This window comes from Nestor notabilis, unplaced genomic scaffold, assembly GCF_000696875.1.
Source record: "Nestor notabilis isolate BGI_N333 unplaced genomic scaffold, ASM69687v1 scaffold13562, whole genome shotgun sequence".
Lineage (NCBI taxonomy): Eukaryota > Metazoa > Chordata > Aves > Psittaciformes > Psittacidae > Nestor > Nestor notabilis.
This window is the reverse complement of record NW_009917048.1, coordinates 56,865-82,303: the sequence shown is the minus strand read 5'-3', so window position 1 is coordinate 82,303 and position 25,439 is coordinate 56,865. Positions and strand designations below refer to the sequence as shown.

At 39.8% G+C, this 25,439-nt stretch overlaps 1 protein-coding gene across 1 annotated transcript in view; it reads left to right on the top strand.

The window, feature by feature from the left end:
- UNC79 (unc-79 homolog (C. elegans)) overlaps positions 1-9,170 on the top strand; it is a gene marked incomplete at its 5' end in the record, with an annotated part of 38,099 nt that extends 28,929 nt beyond the window's left edge. Inside the window, 4 exons of the mRNA XM_010024910.1 lie at positions 1,228-1,425; positions 3,586-3,663; positions 7,905-7,946; positions 8,631-9,170. Of these exons, the coding sequence (XP_010023212.1) occupies positions 1,228-1,425; positions 3,586-3,663; positions 7,905-7,946; positions 8,631-8,831 (519 nt within the window). The remainder of the gene's footprint in view (positions 1-1,227; positions 1,426-3,585; positions 3,664-7,904; positions 7,947-8,630) is intronic.
- Between the last annotated feature and the right edge of the window lie 16,269 nt (positions 9,171-25,439).

The window sequence follows — 25,439 nt, the reverse complement described above, 5'->3', positions numbered from 1 at the left end:
AGAAATCTCATTTTTTTCTTGCATAGCTGCCTCCTCATGCATAGAAAACTGGTGATGAAATTACTACAATTAAGTTTGAGATTCAACAATTTCAAAATAGCACAGTAATGAGAAAGGAAAAACTGAATTCCAAATTGAAGCTTTAGCAATGGACATCTCTGTGGCAAATCTCTCAGAATATTACTTATTCTAGTTGTATAGTAGAATTGAATAGCCTATAAATAATGTTATGATCAAAAGTTAATTACAAGCAGTGATGGTTCAAGAATTACTGCAAATCATAAGCCATCTATGACAGTAGTTTAACAGAGATATAGCATCACTCTTTGACACTAACCAGGTGTTCATTAGCAACAAAAGCAGAATAACCACTCATTTATCTTGTATGTAAAATCCCCCTTTCTTTCCCCTCAGCCGGCCAAGACACTGGTACTTCCCATTCATTTATTTGGCCTTCTTTCAAATACCTCTTTCCAGTCACCAAGCAACGCTTGCAATGTTTGGTGCAGTCATACTGCCACAGAACATGAATCACTGTTGTACTTGCAAACTGAGAAAACATCTCGGACCAGGAACATCTTTCTTGTAGTGAATTAGTTAATATCCAGCACTCCTGGAAGCACAGACACTGTCATATATAACACCTGTTAGCAAAGAGCCATGTTTGAGTACACAAAATGAATTCTCTGTTAGCTTTTCAAAACTTACTTCCTTTGACTGTGAACAGTTCTGTCCCAGCAAGATAGAAATGGATGACAGATTAACAAAAGATCTGTAAGATGATGTTTTGTGTATAATTGCCTTTCTCTCAGGTGATCTGAATGACTTACCCCAGGAATATTTTTGACATGGAGGCATATGTGCCAGGTCCTCCAGGCCTTCCACAGACTGTGGTGGAGTTCTCCATCAGTAAAGTCTCAGCACTAGTCTTGAGTAACTGTTTTGCAAAACTAACCTTCCCTTTAAAGTGACTGACCTTAATGCCATACACTAAGATTGCCTGGGGGTGTGTGTTTGCAAATGCAGCTTTTAGTCTGGAAATATAAAAACAGTTTTTAAACATAGAGAAGATGTTATCAAGTGCACTTGACTTACCCGTTCCTAGTGAGAAGGAAATGTGTGGGAAAGTGAGAGGCAAGACTGCACAGTGCTTTGATTGAAGCCTCTGCACTGTATCTCAATACACTTACTTAAATAAACATTTTCCTCTATTTTCTATTTCTACAGACATCTGTTCTGCACATGTGTTCCCTCTTCCATGCATTTATATTTGCTCAGCTCTGGACAGTATATTGTGAACAAACAGCAGTAGCTCCAACAGTCCAGAATCAGAACGAATTTAGCTTTACAGCAATCCTCACTGCCCTGGAGTTCTGGAGCCGAGTGACACCTAGCATCCTACAGCTAATGGCACATAACAAAGTGGTGAGTTAGGTGCTGTGTACGGATTTAGTATAGATTAAACTCGAAGGGCTTGGCAGTGTTTCAATGGAATACATTGGACTATGAATAACATCATAAAGTAACTTTGATGCTTTTGAGAAATTAAAAGAAAAGCTAATTAATAGTGGTTAACCTTGCAGTGGGTCTGAAACAGGATCTAGCCAGAATGTGTCTGAAACAGAATCAAGAGCTAGAGTCACTGTTTGTTGTATTAAAGGCTCCCTGCATCAGCTCTTGTTTTATGTATCTTCCTATCCTTCACAGTGGTCCTGTTCTTTCATCTGACTCTGCCTAATAGGAGCAACTAAGTGTTCTAGGACAATTCTGTGAATATCCATTTGAATATTTTTGTAACCATGTAATGGTGAAAAAATATGCAAATGCTGACACTTGACTATTCATAACCCACGGGTTACTTGTGAAAAATAAGCTACATAAATATCTCTGGAAAGATTTTTTGGTATTTCTAGAGATAAGTTTTGAAAGGGAAGTGTTCACTCTGTTCGGAAATTGTCCAGACCATTTTCTGGAGATAATCTGTAAGCATTTGTTTATCTCAACTACTTGCTATTGTTGGAGCAGCTTAGTAACATAAGAAACCAGAGGGGTTCCAGCACACTTCTTATAGGTGCTACCTTTGTTTCCCATTGACTAATGATCCCCTGTGCCTGCAGGCTTAGAGTTGAGAGCTTGTTTCTGATAGGCAAGACATATTGTGACTCCCACTTCCCAGAAAGCCATGACAATTCTGTCATGACTTGTCAGAACTTTTTAACTGAGATGGTAACTAGTGGCTCTGACTCTGGAGAACCTGATACTAGCTTTGAGGGAGAAAGATTCTTTACATGTGGCCCAGTCCTCTAAGCTGAGTGCTCTCAAGGTTTGGGATTTTCATCCTTTGTTTTTACTTTTTCAAATGAGACCTGATACCTACATGGAAATTATTTTCTGTAATTCCCCTTTCCCCATGTGAAACATCTACCACCCCAGGCAGGTAGAGATCTTTGCCCTTTGAATTGTAATTGCATGCTGCACTTGAATGTCTTTGAACCAGTTACCATTCCCTTGTGTCTTGTCCTTATCAGGCAAGGACCACTTAAGTTGTATTTAGATGGTATTTTAGCCTCTGACATCTAGTGATGTCTCTGAGGTTGACAAACCACTGTTGGGAACAGTAATTTATGGAAGCTCCATTTGAATGAACAGGAAATGTGCATAACGCTTCTAACTAGACAGTAGTTTAGCCAGACACAAAAGCTTATTGTCAAGTCTTAGGACAAGAATATGACCTGGAAGTCCCAAGTTCCAGTCCTTTTTTCTGAAAGTATCTGATTATGTGGCTTTAGTGCAAGTTATTAAACTCTCTGCCTCAGCTTCTGCTCTGTGAAATGTAGGTAATAATACTTGCCTGTCTCACATAGGCATTGTGAGGTTAATTAACTAGTGTTTGTAAAGCACTTTGGAGATGAAATGCACTACATAAAAGCTAAGTTTATTATTATCAAGGGGAATTTACACATAGTTCAGACAGACACTGTAAATACTGCTGGCTAAGGGTATTTGTCTTGAATCTATGAATTTACACAATATAAACCATAAAATGCTGTCTAGTACCACATAACTGATATTTCCATCTGTCATAATTCATGGTACAAAATGGAAGAATTATGGACTAGCTGCCAGTTCAGAACAATAAATTGTCTTTTGATGGGTGGAAAAAGATGGGTTTTGTGGATATGTTAGTTTTCAAAGATTCAGCAAATAAAAATACCAATTTCTGACACGCTGATTGATGAGAGATACAGAGAAAGACATGTTAAAGGATTTATGGTGTCTGAAAAGAACAAAGCTGAAGGCAACTTGTTTTGATGTGTGATCTGAATTGAAATACCTCAAGCACTTCGAAATATTTAACAGATAGGTGTTGCATCAAGGGAAAAATAAATAAAGAAAAATGTCCCTTGTGTATTCATGTAATATTTAATTTTATATGTCAGTGGTTAATAAATGCACATCTAGTGATTCAGTACAACTGCTAAGCAAATACAGGAAGATTCTTTTCAGAGACTGTTGGCTTAGCTTGCAACATTTACGCAGGACACTAATTTGGTTTTATGCTTGATTTTCCCTCTCCCTTCCCAGATGGTGGAAATGGTGTGCCTGCATGTGATCAGTCTAATGGAAGCTTTACAGGAATGCAACTCTACTATCTTTGTAAAGGTAGGCATACCACTACCACACCATGAATATTTAGTTATTGATGTTGCCTGTCTATTGTTATTTCCAGAGATATCGTCCTCTGCTTCCCTTCCCACTCAAAAAAAAAAAAAAACAGAGAAAGTGGAGGGAGCTGAAGTTGCAGAAATAAAAACTAGTAAAGCATAACAAAAAATAAACGCTCTAGTAAAAAGACCAGTCAATGTCTTTTTTACATGTTTTCCAGTTGCATTATTATGAAGGGAGTTTTCACATAAAATATCAACAAATCAAGTAGTTAAACACACTGTGAATCTAACGGAAATATGTTGGGTTTCAGTTCTGCTGCTGGCATGAAGGAAAATCCTGACTGTTATTTTACTCCAGTCTTTTACGGTCAAGCAGGAATTGAAAATAAAGTAGCTAAAACTGAAGGTCTTGGTGTCAACTAGCATGCAAGTATTCATGCTCATTGTGAAAATACAGATTTAGAGTCAGTAACGACTTGATTCACTACAGAAACTTGGGCACTAAGTCATCATGGCTGTCCCTAGAAGACATATGGGCTTCTCTTTCAGCCAGTCCAGGATGCCCAGAATTTGACAAGGATGAAGAATGCTTTTAAAGCTGTGAAAACAGAGGCCTTTAGCACCACATTCCTGTCACAATTCAAACGAATGCTTTCAGGGAGTTATATTTGTTAGTATATATCAATAATATGCTAAATTGAAGAACATAGTGTTAGTACAAAATCAAGCTCATAAACCTGTGAAGTTCAAAGTTAAGGTATTAAGCTTTCTGTCATGTGCAGTGGATGGGAGATTGAAGAGAAGAATTTGAGTAACAATATCCCCTTTACTTAGCCTTAAAGTGGAATCCTGCAAGAACAATATACATACATGGTAGCATCATAGGATTTCTAGTTCTAGGTTATGATTTCTCTTTTTTTTTTTTTTTTTTTAACAAAACAGATTAATTGTAAGAATATTTCTTGTAGATCTGAAAAGTAAGTGTCTTGGTTTGGGGAAAGACTTACTGTATGTTTGAAGTCCTTCAAAGAGCCAGAAGGAACCAGGAAGTGGGTAGCATCTTTGTGATTCAAAAAAGATCAATTTTGAGACAGTAGCTGTGAAGATGATTTGGACTTTCTTACTCCTACTTGAGAAGTCTGCAAGGATGACAATTCTTTGAATATTAGTTGACTGGGCAGTTTTTGGGGTAGCTTGTTCTATTCTAGACAATCTTTTATTTCCCTGCCTTTGATAATGAAACAATTTTATCTTGTGCATTAACCTTTTTTTCTAAATTGTATTTTAGATATAAGCCTTTCAAACAAGGTTTAGTTTTCATTGAAAAAAAGAATATAGTTAGTGAGAGTCTGGGTTTTTTTTTTTAAACAGAATATTCTCAATAATCTTCCAGAGGTTCATTTGGCAAAACTATTAATTCCCAATGACTTCTACTTGGAACTGAACACAGTAGCCCTGATAAAGCCCGATCATTTGTCATTCATGGAATTGTGCTTATTGTAGTGCCTTTATTCCACCTAAGGAGTCAGGTGCTGCAAAAACTTCATTTGTTGATGAAGTCATTGTGTGACTGAGGACACATATATTTAATGCACCACAATGTGAAGGTGCTGCATGTGACATGATGCTAAGTGGATTATGGGATAGCTATCGCAGGTGGCCATTTTCTGTATGACAACTGAGGAGAAAATAGGTCCTAAACCAAAAGAGAAAGAGATGTAAATCATTCAGCTATCCTTCACTGAAAGAAGAGCTTTCTTTATGCCTGAGATACGTACTCCTTCATCTCCTCCTTGTGTTGGTGCTGTGAGGTTTCCTCTTCTTGTTATTGTGTTTGCCTTTGCTATTATATTAAACTCAGTGATAGAATTGAGACATGTCTTGATTGCTTCCTATAGTCTGTTTTCTCAGAGGATATTTTTTGTGTCTTGTGTTAGACTATCTTTACCAGTTTGGTGACAAAAACAAAATTTCTTTCAACTGTTATGTATTTATTCTTTCTAAGTTGGAGTGAGGTATGTATATACATACACACATATTTCACAGATGCGCACAAACCTACATATATATTAATTCATTATATTTTCCTCTGAGGGGAAGCATTCTGCTTTAGGAGGGCTGAAATAAAAGCGTTCAGCTTTCCTTGGGCTTTTCTGTGTCAAAGGAACTGGGAAACTAGCCATCCCAGGACAGCCACTGATGAGGGAGACTATCTCTTTGCTGATTACAGCTCTCTGTCTGACCATCAGATGTGTATCTGAGGAATTAGGAAGCCCAGAGTAGAGAAAGGAGCAGCTGAGCAACCACAATGTTTTTTCCAGAGAATCAGGGGGTTTAGGCAGCTTCAGCAGCTGATGGGTAGATCTCTAGAGAACTGGGCAGGCAACAGAGTTGGGGAGCCAGTGCTCAACCTGTTCTCCACCTGGTTTTCATCAAAACTTGCACTGGAATCAACATAAATCTGTTGAAAATATAAACTAAAAAAAAAAAAAGAAAAAAGTGACAGTGTGTGACAGCACTCTGTTCTTCCAGCTTTTCTTTCTAACAAGCTCTATGCATTCTTCCTATGTGAAGAAAAGGCTGGCTGGAGATTATATAGTAAAACTCAAGTGCTTCAATAAAAATTCCTTGTCTCATTTATCTAACTGGCAGATGTCAGTGAAGCGTTTGCTTGCTTATGCCTGCAGCAGCAGGTTTCATTTCCCTAAATGTGTCCACACCCTTGAAGACAGACATGGTGCTGGAGGACAGTGATCTGTATCTAACCTTAGACCTCTGCAACATAAATATCAATATGATCTAGTTTCCATGAGTGCCCTTTATAATCAGTGGAGAGAAACAGGTATTTTTTGATATGATTCATCTTGATCTATTTTAGATACCTGCTTTGGGACCAGATGAACTGTCTGTGAGTAGTGCTTGATTCTCTCAGCTGACTGTAAAAGATGTCCACTGAATTGATTCAGATGCAGAGGGGCACCCTGAATTTTCTGCCTATCTTCCTTCCTTGCTTGATGTACTTGTAATGCCAGTCCTATCATCATTGCCTAGCTCCAGAGGAACTCTGTTAATGCTGGCTGAAATTTTCAGTGATGTTTTGTTGATAGCAGTGGGGCTTGGAACATGGCTTTTCAGTATGCTTACCTGTTCCCTCCTCCAAAAAAACCATGAGAACTTGCAGTCACTGGTCTTATTAAGCACTTCCTTAGTGTGAGATCCCACAGAAGAATGTACAGAACTCACACATCTGTTGCACCTGGTTGCATTCCAGCTGTTCTAGCATTCATCTGTCTGTAAATGCTGAGGTTTGAATATGGTTCTTCATGTGGTAGACTAAGTAATCAGTCCTGACAGGGCTGCATGTGATTCTCCAGCAAGAGAGCACTAAAATTGAAATAGCTACCATTCCTTGCACGAGGGAAACAGCACTTTATCTAATGTTGTCAATAGTGATTAGGTTTAACTTGCAGCTCCCAGTAGCATAATTGGCAAATTGCAAATTCTAATGCCATTTGGAGGAACATTTTAGAACAATAACCTCGGTGGTTAAATTAATATTGGAGAACATGAATACTTCTGCTAGAAATGCCTCTCTGTGAGGCATAAGCTTGTCATGTTGTACTTACTCAGAAATAAAGGTTCTCTGAAGGACTGAAATATGTATCAATCCAATCATAGGTGACATTCGCAGACCTCCTCACCTTGTCATTATGGGTAGTTTTCACCTGTGCTCCCAGGCCTACAGGCCTGCAGTGAAGCACTGATGTGATTAGTGGCTTATAAAATGCTGGTTACCATTTAAATATCTGGGCTATGCTTAGCAACTTCTGCTGGATGTTTTTTCAATTCTTGATGTATACCTTGCCATGCGAAATGTTCACTGTGTTTATTCCAGTATTGTCACCTGCACATACAGAAACACCCTTACAAGGAAAAGAAGAAGTTATTTCCTTTAAGAAGTTTTTATGTTGTTACCCTCATTGTTGCTTTAAACAGGATATCAGTAATTGCTATTGGTGATTCATCAAGCTACACACAAGGGAAGCTGGCTTCTTTACCTCTTTACCTGCCCCATCGGGGGTATCATTTTAAAATAACCACATTTTCAGGTTTGTAGTTCAGGCTTTGTCCATTTGGACAGCCAAGTGTGTTAGATATACTCTTCTCTGTCTCACAGTAACTGGAGCATGTTTTCAGTCACTTGTATAATAATAAAATATACCTCTCTTCTTACAGCTCATACCAATGTGGTTGCCAATGATCCAGTCAAATCTAAAGGTACGTTGTTTCTAGTACCTTACCCTTCTGTTCTTAGTATTACATGTTTTTCTAATTTCTGGAAATAAGATCCAGACTCTCCAAACTCTCTGAAAACAGATCATATTAGTGTATCCAGATGGAAGTCTGAAATGTGAGCATCATCAGCTAAGATACTTATCCTGTAATCAGTACTGTTTTCCCTTTTCCTTCTGAAACGCTTTTTCCTAACCAGGTTGTGTGCCAGGGCATTTCCTTCCTGTTCACTGAGATTGGTTGTTCCCTGAGCTGTGGTTTTCTTGCTGTCTTAGGCTTGAGAGTCCCCTGTCGTCAGGATTGGGGCTCTTGACTCAGGAGGTGGATTTGGCCTCTATAGCAGATAGATATTTTGGGCCTGCTTGCTTGGGTAAAACTATGACAGCTGGCTCAATTTGTAAGAGAGAGCAAGGTGGATGAGCGTTGTTTGCCAGTCAAGAGGATTTTGGTAATGAGAATAAAAGTGTTGGAGTTGGTCTCAGTGTGGAGTTGTTTCTGTAAGCACATTTGCCTTTCATGACAACACTGCAGTGCGGGATGTTGAAGAAAGAAATGTGACACTGGGGCAGTGGAGGAGCTTTCCTTGGCCATCAACTGGTACTTTTCGAACTGCTGTATTCATATATGTAGTAAAGGAAAGAAACTAAATGTTTTGCATTATTTTAACAGCATTTATCTGCTGGACTCCAGCTTCGCCTCCAAGCCATCCAGAGCAATGTCAACCATCACAGCCTAAGGATGTTACAGGGGTCAGGACAAATGAACAGTAGCTCATCTGTGCTCCGCAAATGGCTACAGTGTACCCAATTTAAAATGGCTCAAGTAGAAATTCAGTCGTCAGAAGCTGCATCTCAGTTTTATCCTTTATGATTCATGTAATTTGTTCCAAATGTTCACTTTTAGCCTAGCAATAACAGGGACAGAGCTGTAACAGACCATTTGTATAAATCAGTATACAGAGTATATACTGTATCTATACTTTTTAGGCTAGGACATACTGTGGAAAAGCTTATAATGGGTGAAGCTAAGAACCTGATCCTGCCAGTCTTTAATTACACTTAGGATCAACAGGTTCTTAACTCTGCATTCATGAACATGTATTTGCAGGATTGGACTTAAGTCTATCACATTGTACATATCTCTCTGATCATTGAAATATCTTGTTCTTAAATGTTTCTTTATATTATTTTTGAAGCTAAGACAAAAATCACTTTTTTTTTAATAGAATTGTGGGTATTCACAAACATATGGAAGTGCTATGTTGCTATTTTTTGAAGATAACAAAAGAAAACAGGGGTTTTGGGAATCTTTATAGGAGTTTTTTTTGGGGGGAGGGTGGTGTTTCTTTTTTTAGTTTCACAGCTGGCAATGCAATAAAACCTGTCACTGTAAAACAGTGATCTTCTAATGAGGCTTTTTGTCATCATCTGGGAAAACAGCAGCTTGTAAGGAGAGTTATTATAAAGTGCACTTAGAAATTAGGTTGTTAAACTGTGCCGATTCATTTGTCTTTATCTTTGGTATTGTTTTCCAAAACTGCCAAGTCTGATTTATTATTTTTTGAAATATTGCTTTTACTTACTTCATTGATTCCATGCTGCTCTTCTTTGTAAGTTTCATAGAAGCCTCTTTAATTTTGTGACTACTGTATCGTATTCTTCTGTCAATACTTGTATACAGTGCAATTAAAAATGGATATTGCACACCTATTCTTATTGATGTCTACAGAATTTATGTTGCAGACTTCAAGAGGAATATGATTGGACCTGAACTTTTTCATAATGATATTTATGAATCAAAGCATTTGCATACTATTGTATTAAACATGATGTTTAATAACAGATGGATTTTAGTATCATTAAGGGACTAGCCAAAGTCAATTAGAATCTAAGGAGGTTCAATTAAGTCAGTGGATTTTACAGAAAATTTTGAGAGACCATGATTTACCACCTCTTGTAATTAATACTTAAATCTGTGCAATCACAGTTGCATTTTCTGTATTTATTCCTGTAATGCACTGATTAGAAGAAAAACAAACACACATTTGTGTACTAGAATGCTATTAAATTCCTAGTCGTTATTACCACTCTCAGAATCAATGTTTTTCTTCCCTGATTGGAAGCAAAAAGGCATAGCTGTAAAGCATGCTTAGTTGTTTTGAAGGGCCATTATTTCCTTAGTGAATCTACTAAAGAAAAAATGCACACATTTGCAGATAGGCCATTAAAGTACCATTATGCCTTTAAACCAAACCAAACCAAAACACTCCAAAGCCCAAAAAACTAACCAACCAACCAGATGACAGTAAAACATGCTAGTTTGCTTAAAAGATGCCCCCCTCTGTGTTTTCAGTGAAGACAAATTGATTTGGCTTTCCTTCCTTCTCAGAATTACACACTGATAGAGTCTAAGCTTAACATGGACCAATAGGTCCAAAAGAAAATCTAAGATACATTATAAGCTGTTTAACTGTAAGTACTTTTCCTTGTATTTGCTTGGGATGAGTGGCAGAGTTTTTGAGTTTCTGGAAAACATTTATGTCTTCATGTGTTAAGTGTGAAGTTAAGAGTGTTAAAAGACTCACCAGATTATAATTTCTCAGTGTTTCAGGCATTGATTTTTGTCTTGCTGAATTGAGATTGCACAGATCTGCATGAACTGATATGGTACAGCTTCTTCCCAAATTGTCATAGTTGTAAGAGAGGGTAACATTTTCTTTTTCCGACTTTTAACTGGCTAAGGGAAGAAATAACAAAAGTGATACAGAGAATGCAGCCTGGAAGATTGTATGACCAATGATTAGGGGCATTTTGACTACTAACAACATATAACATGGGGCTTGTCCAGATACGTGTGGTTTAACACCTCGTGAAAATCTCTTAAGTGCACTCTAGGCATCTGCAGAAGTACAGAAATCTGCATTAATTGTTTTTAAAAGCACTGTAAGATATATCTTCACAGTGCCTGAGGTCAGTAAGTGAGTCACTCGCATTATCTCTGAAATAGCCCAGAGCAACAATTGATATTCTGTAGGGACATTAGGAAGTAAACAACATTTGGTGTTCCCTGAAAATGCTACCGAACAGCAGAGGCCAGTTTCCCTGCTCTGTGGTGCACCCAGCCTGGCTGCGTCTCATTGAGAGCTGCCGTTTAGGAACAAAGTTTAGTCATCTGTTGTAATAAGCTGCTTATATCAACGCCTATTACCGGGCCTGACCTAGTAAAAGAATCAATTCACTGTGTGCTGAACTGTGACATTTTCAACAACACGAGGCGCTCGGGATGAAGTGACAGTTAAAACCCCACACCGGCCGTGGTGTGCTGTACCGCTGGATTGTGTAACCCGGCGTCCTGGAAGCGAGGGTGGCACCTGGGCTGGGCACCTTGGAGTGCTTTCCTGCCGCCTGGTGAGAAAGCTGCTGTCAGAGCTACACACAGGATCACACAAACAAAGGGATTTTGCGGCATATTGGTTACTAGCCACATACATGCCTTATCTTGTACATAACATTTCTCTAACATCTCATTAGACCCGTGGCAGGTCAGAGGCCCTAAAAACACAGGGTCAGTTTTCTGGCTGTTTTTTATGCTGTGATAACAATGTGCCTCTAGGACTAACAAACGTTTTGGGCCCAAAGATCTCTCTGAACTCTGGCCTGCAGGGCCTCCTTTCCAGATGGATGAGGATTACCAGAGCCTAAGGCTGTTTAGCCTTTGCTAAGCATGTCCTGGGAAAGAGCTCTGCAGGAGAGGTTCCTGTGCTGTTCCCACAGAGGCACACAGCTCTGGGAGACTTTCGTCTGCTGTTTTTCTTGTTCCATCTTGCTGTGACTCTTCAGCAGGGCTGCAGTCTGTATGCTTTCAGTGGGGTTTGAATCCTGATTGCACGAGGACTGCTCAGACAATGGCGTGGGTCAGGTAACAGAGGCGATGATGTTGAGACCTGGCCAGCCTGGTGAGCTGCTGTGGTGTCTGAGGCCTGCAGCTGGGCACTGGGGGGCTTTCAGCTTTCGCTGTGTGTGTGGTTTGTGTATCATAGCTTGTGTCCAAGGAGCAGGAGGTTGTGAAGAGCTTGGGAAGGGTGGCTAGTTTCTCATTTTTTATAGTTACAAAGCGTTAACACGGAAAAGCAGAACCCATGACTCAGTCACTGGAAGTCTACATCATTAACTACTTCCCAGTATTTTGCTGGATCTGATAGATGCCACAGGGCTGCCAGCTGACTGGCAAGCAGCCTTCTGTGCGCTGCCCCAGGTAACCTACTCTGACATTGCATTTAACCAGCTCCCCATCAAACCTTACAAGCCATGACTGTGAGCCGGGAGGCGCTAACTTTGACAGACGCAACGTAATGCTAGGTCAGTTTTCTCAATGTAAAATTCAGCAGCTGGGCAATGTAACTGTTACAGCTGTTTTACTATTTTAAATCCTTTCCAAAATGTCCAATAGCATGCCTCTGAAGTTTTACACACAGAATAAAAATTTTATAGGCAACAGTTTCTTCAGGCAGGTTAGCTTTTCTGGCAGCTCCATGGCTTTTATGTGAAGTCAAATTGATTGCGGTGAAGTTCTTTTCTAAACCTGTGAATGCTTGCCATGCAGGAAAGTGTCAGTAAAACAGAATGTAAAGGATCATCACTAAAAGAAAGAAATAATTGATTAATAATTTTGCACTACTGAGGAAATCCTGTGTACCCGGTGTTGATTAGTGAGATCCAGGGCAAGTACAAGCTGCTAGACGTCTACTGAAATCTACAGAGAGCATAATTTATACCTGTTAAGGAGCAAAACCTGTATTTATAGCTCAAAAGGAAAGAGGATTGATACTGTGAAGCAATAGAGCACTGCAGCAATGTGTGTTTCTGGTGCTAGTTGGTTTCATGGAGGTGTCAGATTAAACTGCTGAACTAATGCTGCTGTGATTTGATCCTCTTCCTCCAGAAACGTTTATTCAATGCCAGGTTTTGCCATCATTGCACAATCAAGCCAACGATGAAGGTTTTCTTCTCTGCCACAGGGGGTGTAACACATTCGTTCTCTTGTGTTCATTGTGCCTCTTCAATTTGCTCTGATCACACACAACTCAGAGCTCAGCATCTTCCAAAATCATGTTAGTGCTCCAGTAGTTGCAGCACTACTTTTGCAGTAAGATTTCAGAAGATGCTGTTAACTGTACCTGACCAAAACATTTTTCAGGCTTTCAATAACATCCTAATAATAATACTGGCATTTTCCTCCCAGTGCTCATCACCAAACTGGCTCAAATATCAGATGCTCATCTGCCTTAAGCGTATGCCGCTTAGTAACAATAACCCAGACATGTTTCCAAGCTTTCCTAGGAAGAGCCTAAGAAGGACAGATTATTTTACCACTGATTTTCTTAGACCAGATTTCAAATTGGAAAAGGTTTCTTTTCCTTGCACCAGACCCCTATGTCAGTCCCAACATCTATGCCTGGATTCCAGTCAGAACTTTTTCAGCCTGTCTCTAATGATTATTTAAGATCCACTGAGAGCTGTCAGGGTGATAGAAGTTGTAGAAGCCTGGAACAAAATATGCTTCCTACTGATTTGATGAAACTCAAACCTATGCATCCCCAACCTTTACAGACAAAAACTTCAACATAGCAACTGACTGCTTCAGAACCTCTTCAGCAGCAATATTTATCTATGTTTCATTGTAAGTACTTTAATATTTTTTAACATAGCTGTCAAAATGAATTGCAGATGATTCACCTAATGTGTACTAATTTGCAAATTAATGCTATTAAGTGAATTAGGCTTAACTGATCTGCATTGTCCAATTATTCATCTGAGTCACCCATGCACATATACAGGAGAAGTAGCCTCAGTGGGTTATTGTTCTGTTCCTTTTGAATCACAAAACAGCTGTTGGTTTTCCCCAGCTGTGAGGCTGAGATCAAACATTAGGGCTGCTGAAGACACTTTGCTTCAAATGAGGGTATCAGAATGGGGAATTTAATAATGTTGTCTCAAGTGTCACAGAGCGGAGCAGAATGACGTGGCTGAGAAGTTAAATCCACAGCATCATTTCAAGGCTCTGTTTGGTCCCAACTCGAGTGTGTTTTCCTATGTACTGTGGCATCAGTCCTGGGCTTCATAGTGAGTGTGTGCTAGTTAGGATGTGTAAAGGAGAGGGGGGCAAAAAAACTAGTTCCCCTTTATGGCCTCCACTGATGGACCAGCCCAAGTATGACATAATACTACTCCCTCACTGCTCAGCAAAGCAAGAGGTGGTTTGTTGAGACTTTGGTCTCCCTTACCTCTTCATGAATGTACAGAGCATGGCCTATAGAGACCTGAAGACCCAAGGAGGAACTGTTCCTGCCCTATTCCAGGTATGAGTGGGAGCAGCCACACGTATGCTTTAGGATGTGCAGGTAGACCTGTGCCAGCCTGAGGTGTCCTTGACCAACTTTGCCAGCTGGTGTTTTACTGAGGAACCTGGATCTTAAATTTCAGCCCAGGTTAGTTTTCAGGGAATTGATAGCTGCAGGAGATATTTAAAAGTACACATAAACTAGGGTTCAGTTGAGGTTTTGCAAGAGAGCTCCAAAGCAAAAGCTAGACATAAGCAACATAAATAATGTGTCAGCTTCTTCTAGGTCAGCTATCATCTGAAGATGCTGGGAAACCCTTCAAGCTAGATCTCAGTTCATACCTAGAAGGTAATTGCCTGACATCACAGCCATTTACTCACTGTGCTTACTATGGCCTAGAGTCATGGCCTTGGATGTAGCCTACCATTAGCAGGACAGAGTGGTAGCACATCTCTGAGTTGTGCCCAAGCTGACTGCAGTGCCTGAGACCAAGCTACATGTTGGGCACAGCCACTATTGTACTTCTAGGCAGCTTGAACCAAATCCTTGCTACCTCTGTAGCGGTAGTTGGTCAGACCCCTTATGGAAGGACCCCAGGCTGTCCCATTTACCTAGCATTGGTTACAATCAATATCCCTGAAAAGGCAGAGGAGAGAGATGGAAGCATTGCTAGGTACTAGGGGGTGAACGTGCCTGACAGAACAGGTTGATCTGTGTTCCTCCTGAAGGTGCTGAGTGGATTGCTTGAGAGCTAGGCCCTTGTTCAGTAGCAAGGACTCAGCAAGCTTTCATATTTGAAGTCCTCTTTTGGAAGGTATCAGCTGCTTTTTTCAAGGAACACCTGCATATGCTGTGTGTTGATTTTTCCAAGCCCTAGGGGCCTAACTTTTACAAGGCAATTACCTCTCTTGTTAGGTAATTTGAGTAAATGAAGTCACTCCAGCTGTACCCTCTTCTCAGGTGCCATCTGCAGACAGGAGGACTGATTCTGAGTTTCTACTGCCCTTTTTGTTTAAGGAGGTGACTTGAGGGTCCCATGGGAAGAACTGAGTGGGGCTGAGTTTTTAACTTTCCTGTTCAACGTCTGAGCAGGTGAAAATTGTAGGTTTTATCAACTCCAACCTGTTGCAAAAGATTTGGTGAGAACAAGTTTAACATGCAACTTCATTTTGTAGTAAGGGACAGTTTCAGAGATTGGGAAATGAACCTTGGATGTTGGGACATTTACACCCCTTGCAGCTAATTTTACTGTTTGACATGAGGAAGATATTTCTGCTGATACGTAGAGGGAAACATAGCAGCACCTCAAATACATCTGTGTAGTTTGGAGGCTAGCAGGAGTCTGTCAAGATTCCAGTGCAAAAGGAATAGCTGATCCTACAGTCACAGTCAACACGAAGCATCCTGGCATTATCGCATAAAAATCCTAAAGGTGACTGAACTATTTTTAAGCTAACAGCATCTTACCTGCGCTCTCACAGGATCCTGAAGTGGTCCCAAATCTTACATGCCCTCCTTGGTCCACTGTTACTAATCTCAGTAAAATACTACTTCTCAATGCTTTTGCCATATGAAAACCTGAAAGTACCAGCGAAGTGTATTGAGTTTTTAAAAGTGAAAATTGAGTCTTAAGGGAATCTGGCTACCTTGGAGGATTGCATAATATGCTGATGAATCCATCAGCCATTGCTGTCTCCAGAAAGGAACAGTAGCTCATGGTTGCACAGTGATGCTTGCTCTCAGGGAATAAAGACCTGGACCCTTCGAGGTTTCTGGGCATTCATCTCAAAGTGAGCAGGCACTTGAAAATCACTGCAACTCTGGACTAAAGGCCATCAATTACTGCCTGATACTTAAGGTTTTTGTTTTTTCTTTTTTAGTTTTGGAGGGGTTTTTTTTGCTGATAATATCCTTTTAGGAGCCTTAATAGATTTGGAGAGTGCTTTAAAAACTACATAAATGAAAATACATTTCCATCATTGAGAGAATTGATTTGTATTTTTCAAGATAAAAAGAACACTTCAAATTCAATGACTGCTTCTGTGCTTTAATATGCTTAAGCAACAACATCAACATAGTTCAGAAAAATTTCAAGGGTGATCCCCAAAGCATCTCATAAATACTGTACTTTTTGTGGTCCGAATATTGCAGAAGCAGTTAAGCTTCTCAGAACAACTTTTTAATTAAAGCAACAAAATGTGCCACTCACCACAGAAGTGAAGTGGCCTCCCCGTTGCCTTCTAAATAGGAATTATAATTTCACTGTCTTTACCACCACTTCCACTAAGCAAGAATCAAAAAGCAATCAAGTCTGAAGGACTGTAGGAATCTCAGATTAATACAATCAATCTGACAGTGGGGAGGCTTCTTTTTTTTTGGTATAAGAATAGCAAATGCCAAGTAGGCCCTGTGTTTTGTTTTGTTTTGTTTTTTTTTGGTTTTATTGCCACTTGTTTCACACCATTAAATGCTTTGGAAGAAAGGTACAGTAACTGCAGCTATTATAGGTAAACTTTAGATGAATGTAGCTGTCAGAATATAAATGAAATCCTGTATCACTTTGCTCATTTTGTTTTGTTTTCCTCATCCTAAATGAAATTACTGAGAATTAAATTTTTGAAGCATGACCATTGCACAGAGAATTACACAGTTAAGAGCTGGCCACCTGCAAGAGGTTCTCTCCTCTCTCCTCTTAAGCTTGTTATTCATTGTCTCTGTTACTAATTAGGTTTTCTGACTTAAACTTAGTTTGCAGATGATGGATTTTAAAGAATATTGTAAGGGACAGGACATCAAGATCAACATTTGAAACTGGCAGAGAAGTAACCTTCAGAGGACTTATGCTCTGCGGTAGCCCAGGGAATGGAGAGGCTGTGTGCTGAGCTGACACTCTTGTTAGTGTTTGTTATTATTGTGATTTTTTTTACTCTTAAACGACAGCATGCAGCACTGCTTGTAGTCACACCACAGTTACAAAGGTTAAACCCCTTACTCATTAAAAGTGGCACCTGGTATGTGTGAAGGTCTTCCCTGGACAGCTGTAAAATGCTTCTAGGGTGGATAAACAACAGATTTCCTTGCAATTTAAAGACAAGCTGACAAGGAGCACAAGGAAGAAGGAAGCATTATAAGCATTTAGATAAATATTGACTGCTTTATTGCTGAATGTGAATTCAGAAAGGAAGCTTTACAAGGCTGAAGGGAGAAGAGCCATAATTGGATCCATGGCTTATTCTGCACCAGTGAGGCATAGTTGCAGGCTAATCATTCGTATGTATAAAATGGAAAATTCCATTTCAGTCCAGTTCTGCTGCTAGATCTACTTTAAATAGCTCTTTTCTCCTCCAGGAGGCCTAATGACTTCATTACAGTCTCTTGTGATGTAAGGCACTGCTTGGAGCAAATGGGGTGATTGGAGAATGGTCCTCCACTGGTTTCACGGTTCAGGAAACGCTCTCAGGAGCAGAGTTTCACCATGTGGTCTACAGGGGCTAGAAACCGTAAGGAGGAGTATTCTCTGAGAATGAACCCATGGTGAAAGAGCAAGGTTTTTTGATTTGAAAAGCAGAAGACCTGCTGGACATACACAGTACTTCCCAAGGACTTGCCTCTGGTAAAAGGCAGCAACCCTGTGACTATCAGGGCACTTTCTGGGACCATGATCTCCCATCCTGGGGACATCTGCATCAACTTGTGATCAGCTCTGAAGTGGTTAGGCAGTTAGACTAGATGATCACTGTTAGTCACTTTAAACTGCCGTATTGTTCTATTCTATCCTATTCCATTCCATTTAATTCCATTTCTGACCCAGGGTGTCACGTCCAAGGCTAGGAATCTGTGATGCCTTTGTCCCTGTAGGCTCTTCTTTCAGCATTAGCTGTGGTCACAACAATATGCAAAAAGGCTCTTGGCCAGACCCACAGAGGCTTATTTAAGACTTCTTCCTATGATATGCAGATGGTTGGGGCTAAAGCCTTGAGATCTTCCCTAAGAAATTTAATAAGTTGTAATTGTTATCACTCATTCTTGTACAAAGCTATAGCCAGGATGACAATCTGAAACAAACTTAGAATTAGCATTCAAGCGATTTACCAAATATTCCAGTAATCCATTCAGTACTGACAGAACAACATGGGTATTTCAGGTCATTATTGCTCCATACTTGCCTGAGATAACTTGGTATTTCTGTGTGCAAAGTGTTGTTTTCTCACACTGGGATTAAGTGGAGGGAATCACTCATTTCAATCAGTTTCACACTGATAATAATTCGCCTCTCCCCGGCAGGCTGATTAGGTTCACTGGGTAAGACAGCTGTAGGATATCCAGGGGCAGCAGAGAATGACTGTTTGCTGAAACATTGCTATCCACAGGGGCGATTCATTTGGGAAATGTCAGCAGAGGGTGAGATGGAAAAGAAGCATCTGAAAGCTTAAAAGCAAATGGTGGGATAGGTTGCTCGCTACAGGAGAAAGCAAAGGACTCAGAGTAATTGTTGCTGTTTTTAACCCAAGTCATTGCTCTTTATTGGATTAGCCAATAAGCTAAAATTCCCTCTAAATAAATGCTTAGGAACAAAACATTTGGAATAAAAGAAATAATATTTACGTAATTAAATTTGTTTGTCCTCAAATTATCTGATATCCTTTGCAATCACAGAGAGTCATATTTTCAAATGTATATACTTTGATACTAAATTCAATTCCAGCATACAGGTTTAAGCTGTCCCTGAAGCACTGAAACAACTGTTCTATGCTTTTGTGAGGTGAACTGAATCTAGGGCTTGTCTAGATCTACTACGTAAGTACACATGTGGCAAAAAACCCTTTGTTTAATCTGTGGTATTCATTAAGTGAGATACAGTGATTACATTGACTTGAGTCATTGTCAGCAACCAATAGGAATGCCCTAGGACTGAACATGGAGAAGAGAGGTCTGGCTTCCATCCTCTTGGTCCCAGAGTGAGCCCACTCTTAGACAAAGCATTTGTGCCTCAGTTCCTTCATCGTGTTGCGAGGGAGGTAAGACTGACCACCCCCAGAGCAGTTTTGTGAAAATAAGGTTTATATTCATGAAGCCTTCCAAGAAATGTAAAGGAACTTGCCCACCCCTGATGTCCCTGTCTACAAATCTTCTGTGCATAGAAGACGATGAGCTGGTTCAACAGGCACTTGAAGGGCCCAAGACATGGAGATCTGAGGTAGCTATGGGGTCTCAATGAGCCAGCGGAGGAAGTTCCCCACAGACCTGTAAGCAAAACAAATAAAGCCAAAACGTAAGTTTTTTTGACATTTCTTAGTAGATTCCAGTACTCATAGAGGGGAGATTACCCCCTCAACAAACATTTCAGATCCATTTTTTTCTGGATGTGATACATGGTTTTGAAGACAAATCAAAATTAAGTGATAAAGTAGATTGGCTCACATATCAGATGGAGCAGAAAGAGTTTAATTTATTGAACTTTTATGAATTGCATCATGTTTTGAAATTTTGAAGTGAACTTAGAGTCCAGATTAAACCTGACTGTACTTTATGCCAGAAAGACTGATTATAGTCTAAGAAGGGCAACTTTATATGTTTTCATGACAATATTTTGTTAGCATTAATAGGCAGCCAAATGCCAAATGGAAGATTAATTGAAGCAATGGACAGGGAAAAGAAGTTTGGCAGGGAAATCCTTAATGAGCAAACCTCAAATTCTGCATCATTGTCAATGACCTATAACCATTTCTGGAATGAAGTATTTCTTCCTGTTAAGAAGTAAAGACATGTTCTTAAATTTAAACAAAGGGGAAAACTGGGAAAGAAAGGTCTTAGCAATAAAAAGGCAGAAGGAGGAAGAGATGAGCAATACTATGACAAGCTCTTGGAATAGTCAGTATTTTCTCTAGAGAGATGGCTCTTAATTCTCTGAATGTCTGATCCCTTCAGCATTTTGTCTCACTAAAGTTCTGGACCCCAATGCCAATGGGCATAAATGACACAGTGCACATCTGATCCCTTTAGGGGAATTTTTATCCCTCAGGTAGCCCCCTGTTATATGTAGGACATCGACCTGCGATGCAAGAGAAGTGCATTAAATTGTTGTTCCTGCACAAGGGAGCTGTAGCCCATCTTCCCCACAGGAGCGATCCCACTAGTGGGGAAAAATTTGCTGTTAGGGGAAACTTCTGATAAAAATCCAAACTTCTTTGCTCCTTCAAAGGCTTGAAATGTGGTCATCAAACACTGCAAAAGACTTAAAAGAGGGAACACTGCCAAATAAAAGACCAAAATCTAGTGCTATCCTTTTACAACTATCAGCAGTGATAATTCAGCTTTGGGTTGGCAATAGAATGGGTTCACAGTAGGACGGATGGCAGAATCCAGCCCATAAAGGCAACCCAGTCTGAATTTTTTCTCCAGATATGTAAGCGAATTAATTTTTTGAGGAAACAAAAAATACTGCTACTTACGAAAGTAGAAGACATTTTCATTTTCATAGTTTTGATAAGCCGTTTTTGTAAGAAATATTCAGGGCTTAAGCCTTATGTCAAATTCTGCTCCTGTAGAAAACGTGTTCTCCTCAAATTCAATTTCCACCCTTCTTTTCCTCAGCAGAACAACCTCAGGCCTTGCATAGCAGAGGAATAACATTTATTAAGCTTCAGCAGCAGGAACTGATTAGCTTACCAAAAATGTCACAGGATGCCTCACTTGCAGGCTTGTGTATAGAGTAACAAATTCAGAGACAATCACTTAAAGTCCAAAACAGTCAAGTTCTTGATCGATGCCAAAACACACTCACAAAATTAAACTGTTAAAAGTCAAGCTTGGTAATTCATTTTCAGGAGAGCATGATGGAGTAAGAAAAGCACAAGAAAACAAGCTCTCTGTATTCAGAAGACCTGCTCCCCACCACGCTCCTGGTTCCCTGCTAAATCCTCTCTGTGACAGCCCCAGGAGGTGTGAAAGCCTGTGCTGGAACAATTTAATTACCCTTCCCAGAAGTGTTGCTGGCAATGCTATGCACTTCACCTAGGGCAAACTCGAGGCTAAAGGGACCCTATGAAATGCACCCACTTTTCCTGCCATGACTGGAAGACTTTCTAAGCTTTCAATCCCAGAAACTTCCCCGGGGGAGGGAAGGTGCAGAAATGCGCTGCTTAAATGATTCCTGGAGCTATCTGCCTTCCTCAGTGCAGAGTTAAGGTTTGTGAACACCATATTTAAGCACTTAGCTCATTCTGGTTAAACACCAAACTCATTTCAGTTCTACTTACACTCAGTACAACCACCATGGTGGGGCATGGCAGTATTTCCCACTTCTCTGGTAGATAAGGCAATTGCTTTCCCAATTTAATTTATACTGAGGTTTGAGTATATGGCTCTTACCTCCATTCTATGGCCTTTCCCAGCATTGTTGAATACAGATTTTTTTCTTTTCTTTCCTCTCTCCCTACTTTACACAATATTTACTGGACCAGGGCTTTTAATCAGTTTTTACTGATTAAAACCCCCTCTCACTAACCCCAGGCTGTAAAGTGAGAGTGTCCCTGCACATCCCGGTTGGACTGGGGCAGAAGCAGCAACCAGTTTGTGATTCTTACTGAGTTTTAGCACTGCGTGCTGCTTGGATGGATGGAGTGTGTGTGTCCAGAACAGAGCTACTTTACTGGGGAGATCTCAGCAGCCTGTGAATTTAAGCAGCTTCAAGCCAGGCAGCAGCTTAAGTGGTACTGGAAAGCCCTGCCTTTAGGATTGCTCTGTCAGATGTCTTCTGGGGAATCTGGTTTTGTTTGTTGTGTCTGTGTCTTATGTGAAGTACCTGACAGAATTGGGAATTACAGTAAAATGTCCTGTCATCTACCTCCCTGCTGTTTTTTAAAAATAAAAATCTTAAAAGGAAACTTATTTTGGAGTGGAACTAGTTGTTGAGGGAGGGATAAAAAAGGAAGGTGTTTATGAAGTCTGGGTCATTGGTTTGCAAAAGAAGAAAATAGAATTTATCACAAAAGAGAAAATAGAATTTATGTAATAGATCACATAGGTCACACAGGTCACACTGTTCAGATTTAAGGCTGTGACTGTTCAGAGGAAAATTTTATTGGCAAAGTATTTGTAGAAGAATACCTGTATATTGGGGTTTGTTTAGATAAGCAATAATGAGAGATCTTCTTGCAAAAAGAATAAAATATCCTAGATGAAGGAGAAAAAGTCAGGTTAGAACATCAACTGCTTAACTAATTAGCTTAGTGGATTTGGCTCTCTCTAGAGTAGAAGTGGTTCTGCATAATTTTTCCTGGTTTGGTTTGTTGTTGTTTTTTTGCGTGTTTTGTGTTGCTTTTTTTTTTTAATTCCACATTTGTGGACTGCTAATTTTAATCTGATTTTTCTGATCCTGTTTCAACTCAATAACCCAAGTCTTCTTACAATAAATAGTCAATGCCCTCCAACATTAAACCATAAGATGAAGTTTTAGTTTTATGCCAGTTGGGACAGCAGAAGCCTAAAAGGCTTTGCTGATTTTGCTGAATAAATTCACATTTTAACCTTTCTCTGCTATCAAACTGATAAATATAGCAAAACGGGTTTTCACATCTTCAGGGTAGATAATTTTCTGTTTGAAATGCTACTCTGAGGCATGTTCCTTTTGTTTTATGAACTTTCTCCCCCAGCTAGAAAGAAAAATAGTAACCTTCCAGTTCTAACTGGTTTGGACAAGCAAATAATGAGAGTATGCAGATGTTTAAAGTGGTTACAAGAAAATGCCAGCATATATGACCTTCTTTTTCTCTTTAGGAAAGTTAGAACTTTGAAGTGCTTTCTCCATTGAAATAAAAATGCGTTTCTTCCAAAAGGAAGAAGACCAAGGAAAACACACCACTGAAAGACAGTAATTTCCACCACAGAGGATGACAGAATATGGGTCGTTGTGGCTCAGAGCGTTACTGTCACCCAGGGTGGTTACTGGGGATTTAGGGTCATGTGCTGGCATGGGCAACTCTGAACATGGAGGCAGCTGAGGCCTCCCCAATTCACTGGATTCTACGGGCATCCCAAGAGGTGTGGGCTTTTGGGGCTGTTCTTTGTGAGCTTTCTGTTTTGTGTAGGTCACTGTGCCCCAGAATTATGCCATTTTGAAGTGGGAGTAAAATGTCTCCATTTCTCCTGGCTCTTGCTTTCTCTTCAGTTCTTTGAAGACAGAATATTGTTATGTGTATGCACAGTGCCCAGCACAACCAGACCTCTCTCATGATATGCCCATCTGCAATGAGGCAGAGTCCATAGTTGCATGGAAATTCATGCATGGAGCCAAAAGAAGATAATTATCCTTCTGCAACAAATGGAACTTCTGTTCCAATATACAGGTCAGAAAATCGAGACTGACTCTCAAAAGACTTTTTTCCCATCTTTGGCTCAAAAAGAAGCCATGTTCCATCTTATCTCACTGTCTGTGTTAGATTTGTATATCTTAGCATCCAGATCTAAGTGAAACGTGCCACATTTTCAAAAGATATTGTTCTTTTCTTCTTCTTGCCAAGGCTTCTAGACAGTGTAAAAGCATATCTTGTCCTAAGTAACCCAGCTAGAGCCTCTAGCAGAAGGCATCTGAAATGCTATTTGCACATGTGGCTACATTTATAAGATCATGTTGGTAAAAAGCCCTCTGATAATTTGTAAAATTATAGGAAGTGAGAACAGAAGGAAAATACACAATTATGTTTTTCTCTCTTAGGTTTTTATAAACTGGAATTTAAAAGAAACTAGTGATCCTCAAAAAAACGTGTAAATTAAGTATGTTAACCCAAAAAGGTCTGTATTGCTAGACTGGATTGCTACAGGATGGCTTCCTATAACTTCCAGGATAAAATAAATGTTATGGGCTTCATTATCCTTGTAATTACATGGTATCATGCTTAGCCCTGAGACATCCTGACTGTGACAAGATTTCATGGGTAGTACGGTAACAAAGATAACAGTTAACATTAACTGTGTCACAGTTTCAGGACTTCTCAGCTACCCTTTGCCTCTGACCAGCTAGGTAAATGCATTAAAGTTAAATTCCTTTGAATGTGTGACACAGATCCCATTAAACAGATTGTGAATGTTCTTCAAACATGTTATTAACAATGAACATTGAGATGGCAAGTGGCTGGGTGATGTCAGAAGAGCAAAACAAGAAGTAAGCAGTGAAACACAGAAAGAGGGATCAAAAGAGGAGGACAGTACATCTAGTACTGTAACATGGAGATCCCCCTATTTACAGAAAGTTAATCAGGCAGTGACTGATTTTTAAGAAGAGGCTGGATACTGTGGATAAAGGCTCGTTGTTATAATAATGCAGATAAACTGGTGCCCTGCAACCTGGCTGAAGAAGTGTTCTGCATTTGTTTAAATAATGGAGATAAGGTAATGAAAAGCTCTGGGAAGCTGGAAGTCATCTGCAAGCTTAGTCAGAGGGCATAGTGCTGAGCAGGAGCAACCACAGTCAACACAGATGGGCAGAGGGAATAAGGCAGATACTGGCTCATAATGGGACTGCTTTTTATTCTGGCAGTTTTGTGAAGGGAGTAAAGGGAGATGGATCATTATGTTCAATAAATCTGAAGTTCCTTGACTCCAGTGGGACTATATCACTATTTACCAGGTGAAGACCTCAGCTCATTTCTATGAATGGAGCAAGTTTATGGCAGCTGCTCTATTTTGCATTAAATAGTGTAATTTGATGGGAGGGACAGACTGCAGCATGCAATTATCAGTGGGGAAAGACTGTGCATTATTTCTGTTCTTGGGTGACTCTTGTTTATCAGAACTGGATAGGTTACCCATAGGCAGTTCTTTCTTTCAGTAATGTGATTTTTGTGAAGCAAAAAAGAATGCTATAAATCATGGTAGTATCCAGGAGGTTAGCAAAAAAATGTAATGGAGAAAAAAACCCCACTCATTAAAACAGAATCAACCAGTAAATAATTAAAATCCTGAACAAAAGAGAGAAAAGAGAAAACAAAAGATAACAAAATTTTGAAGCACGATGTCAGTTCTGTTACTTCCATCATTTGAACTTAGTGACTGGGAAATGGGATTCAACAAATTACCTTTTTGCCTACCTTATGTTGTCGTACAGCATCTGCTGCCAGCAGACTCCCACTGGGGAATTG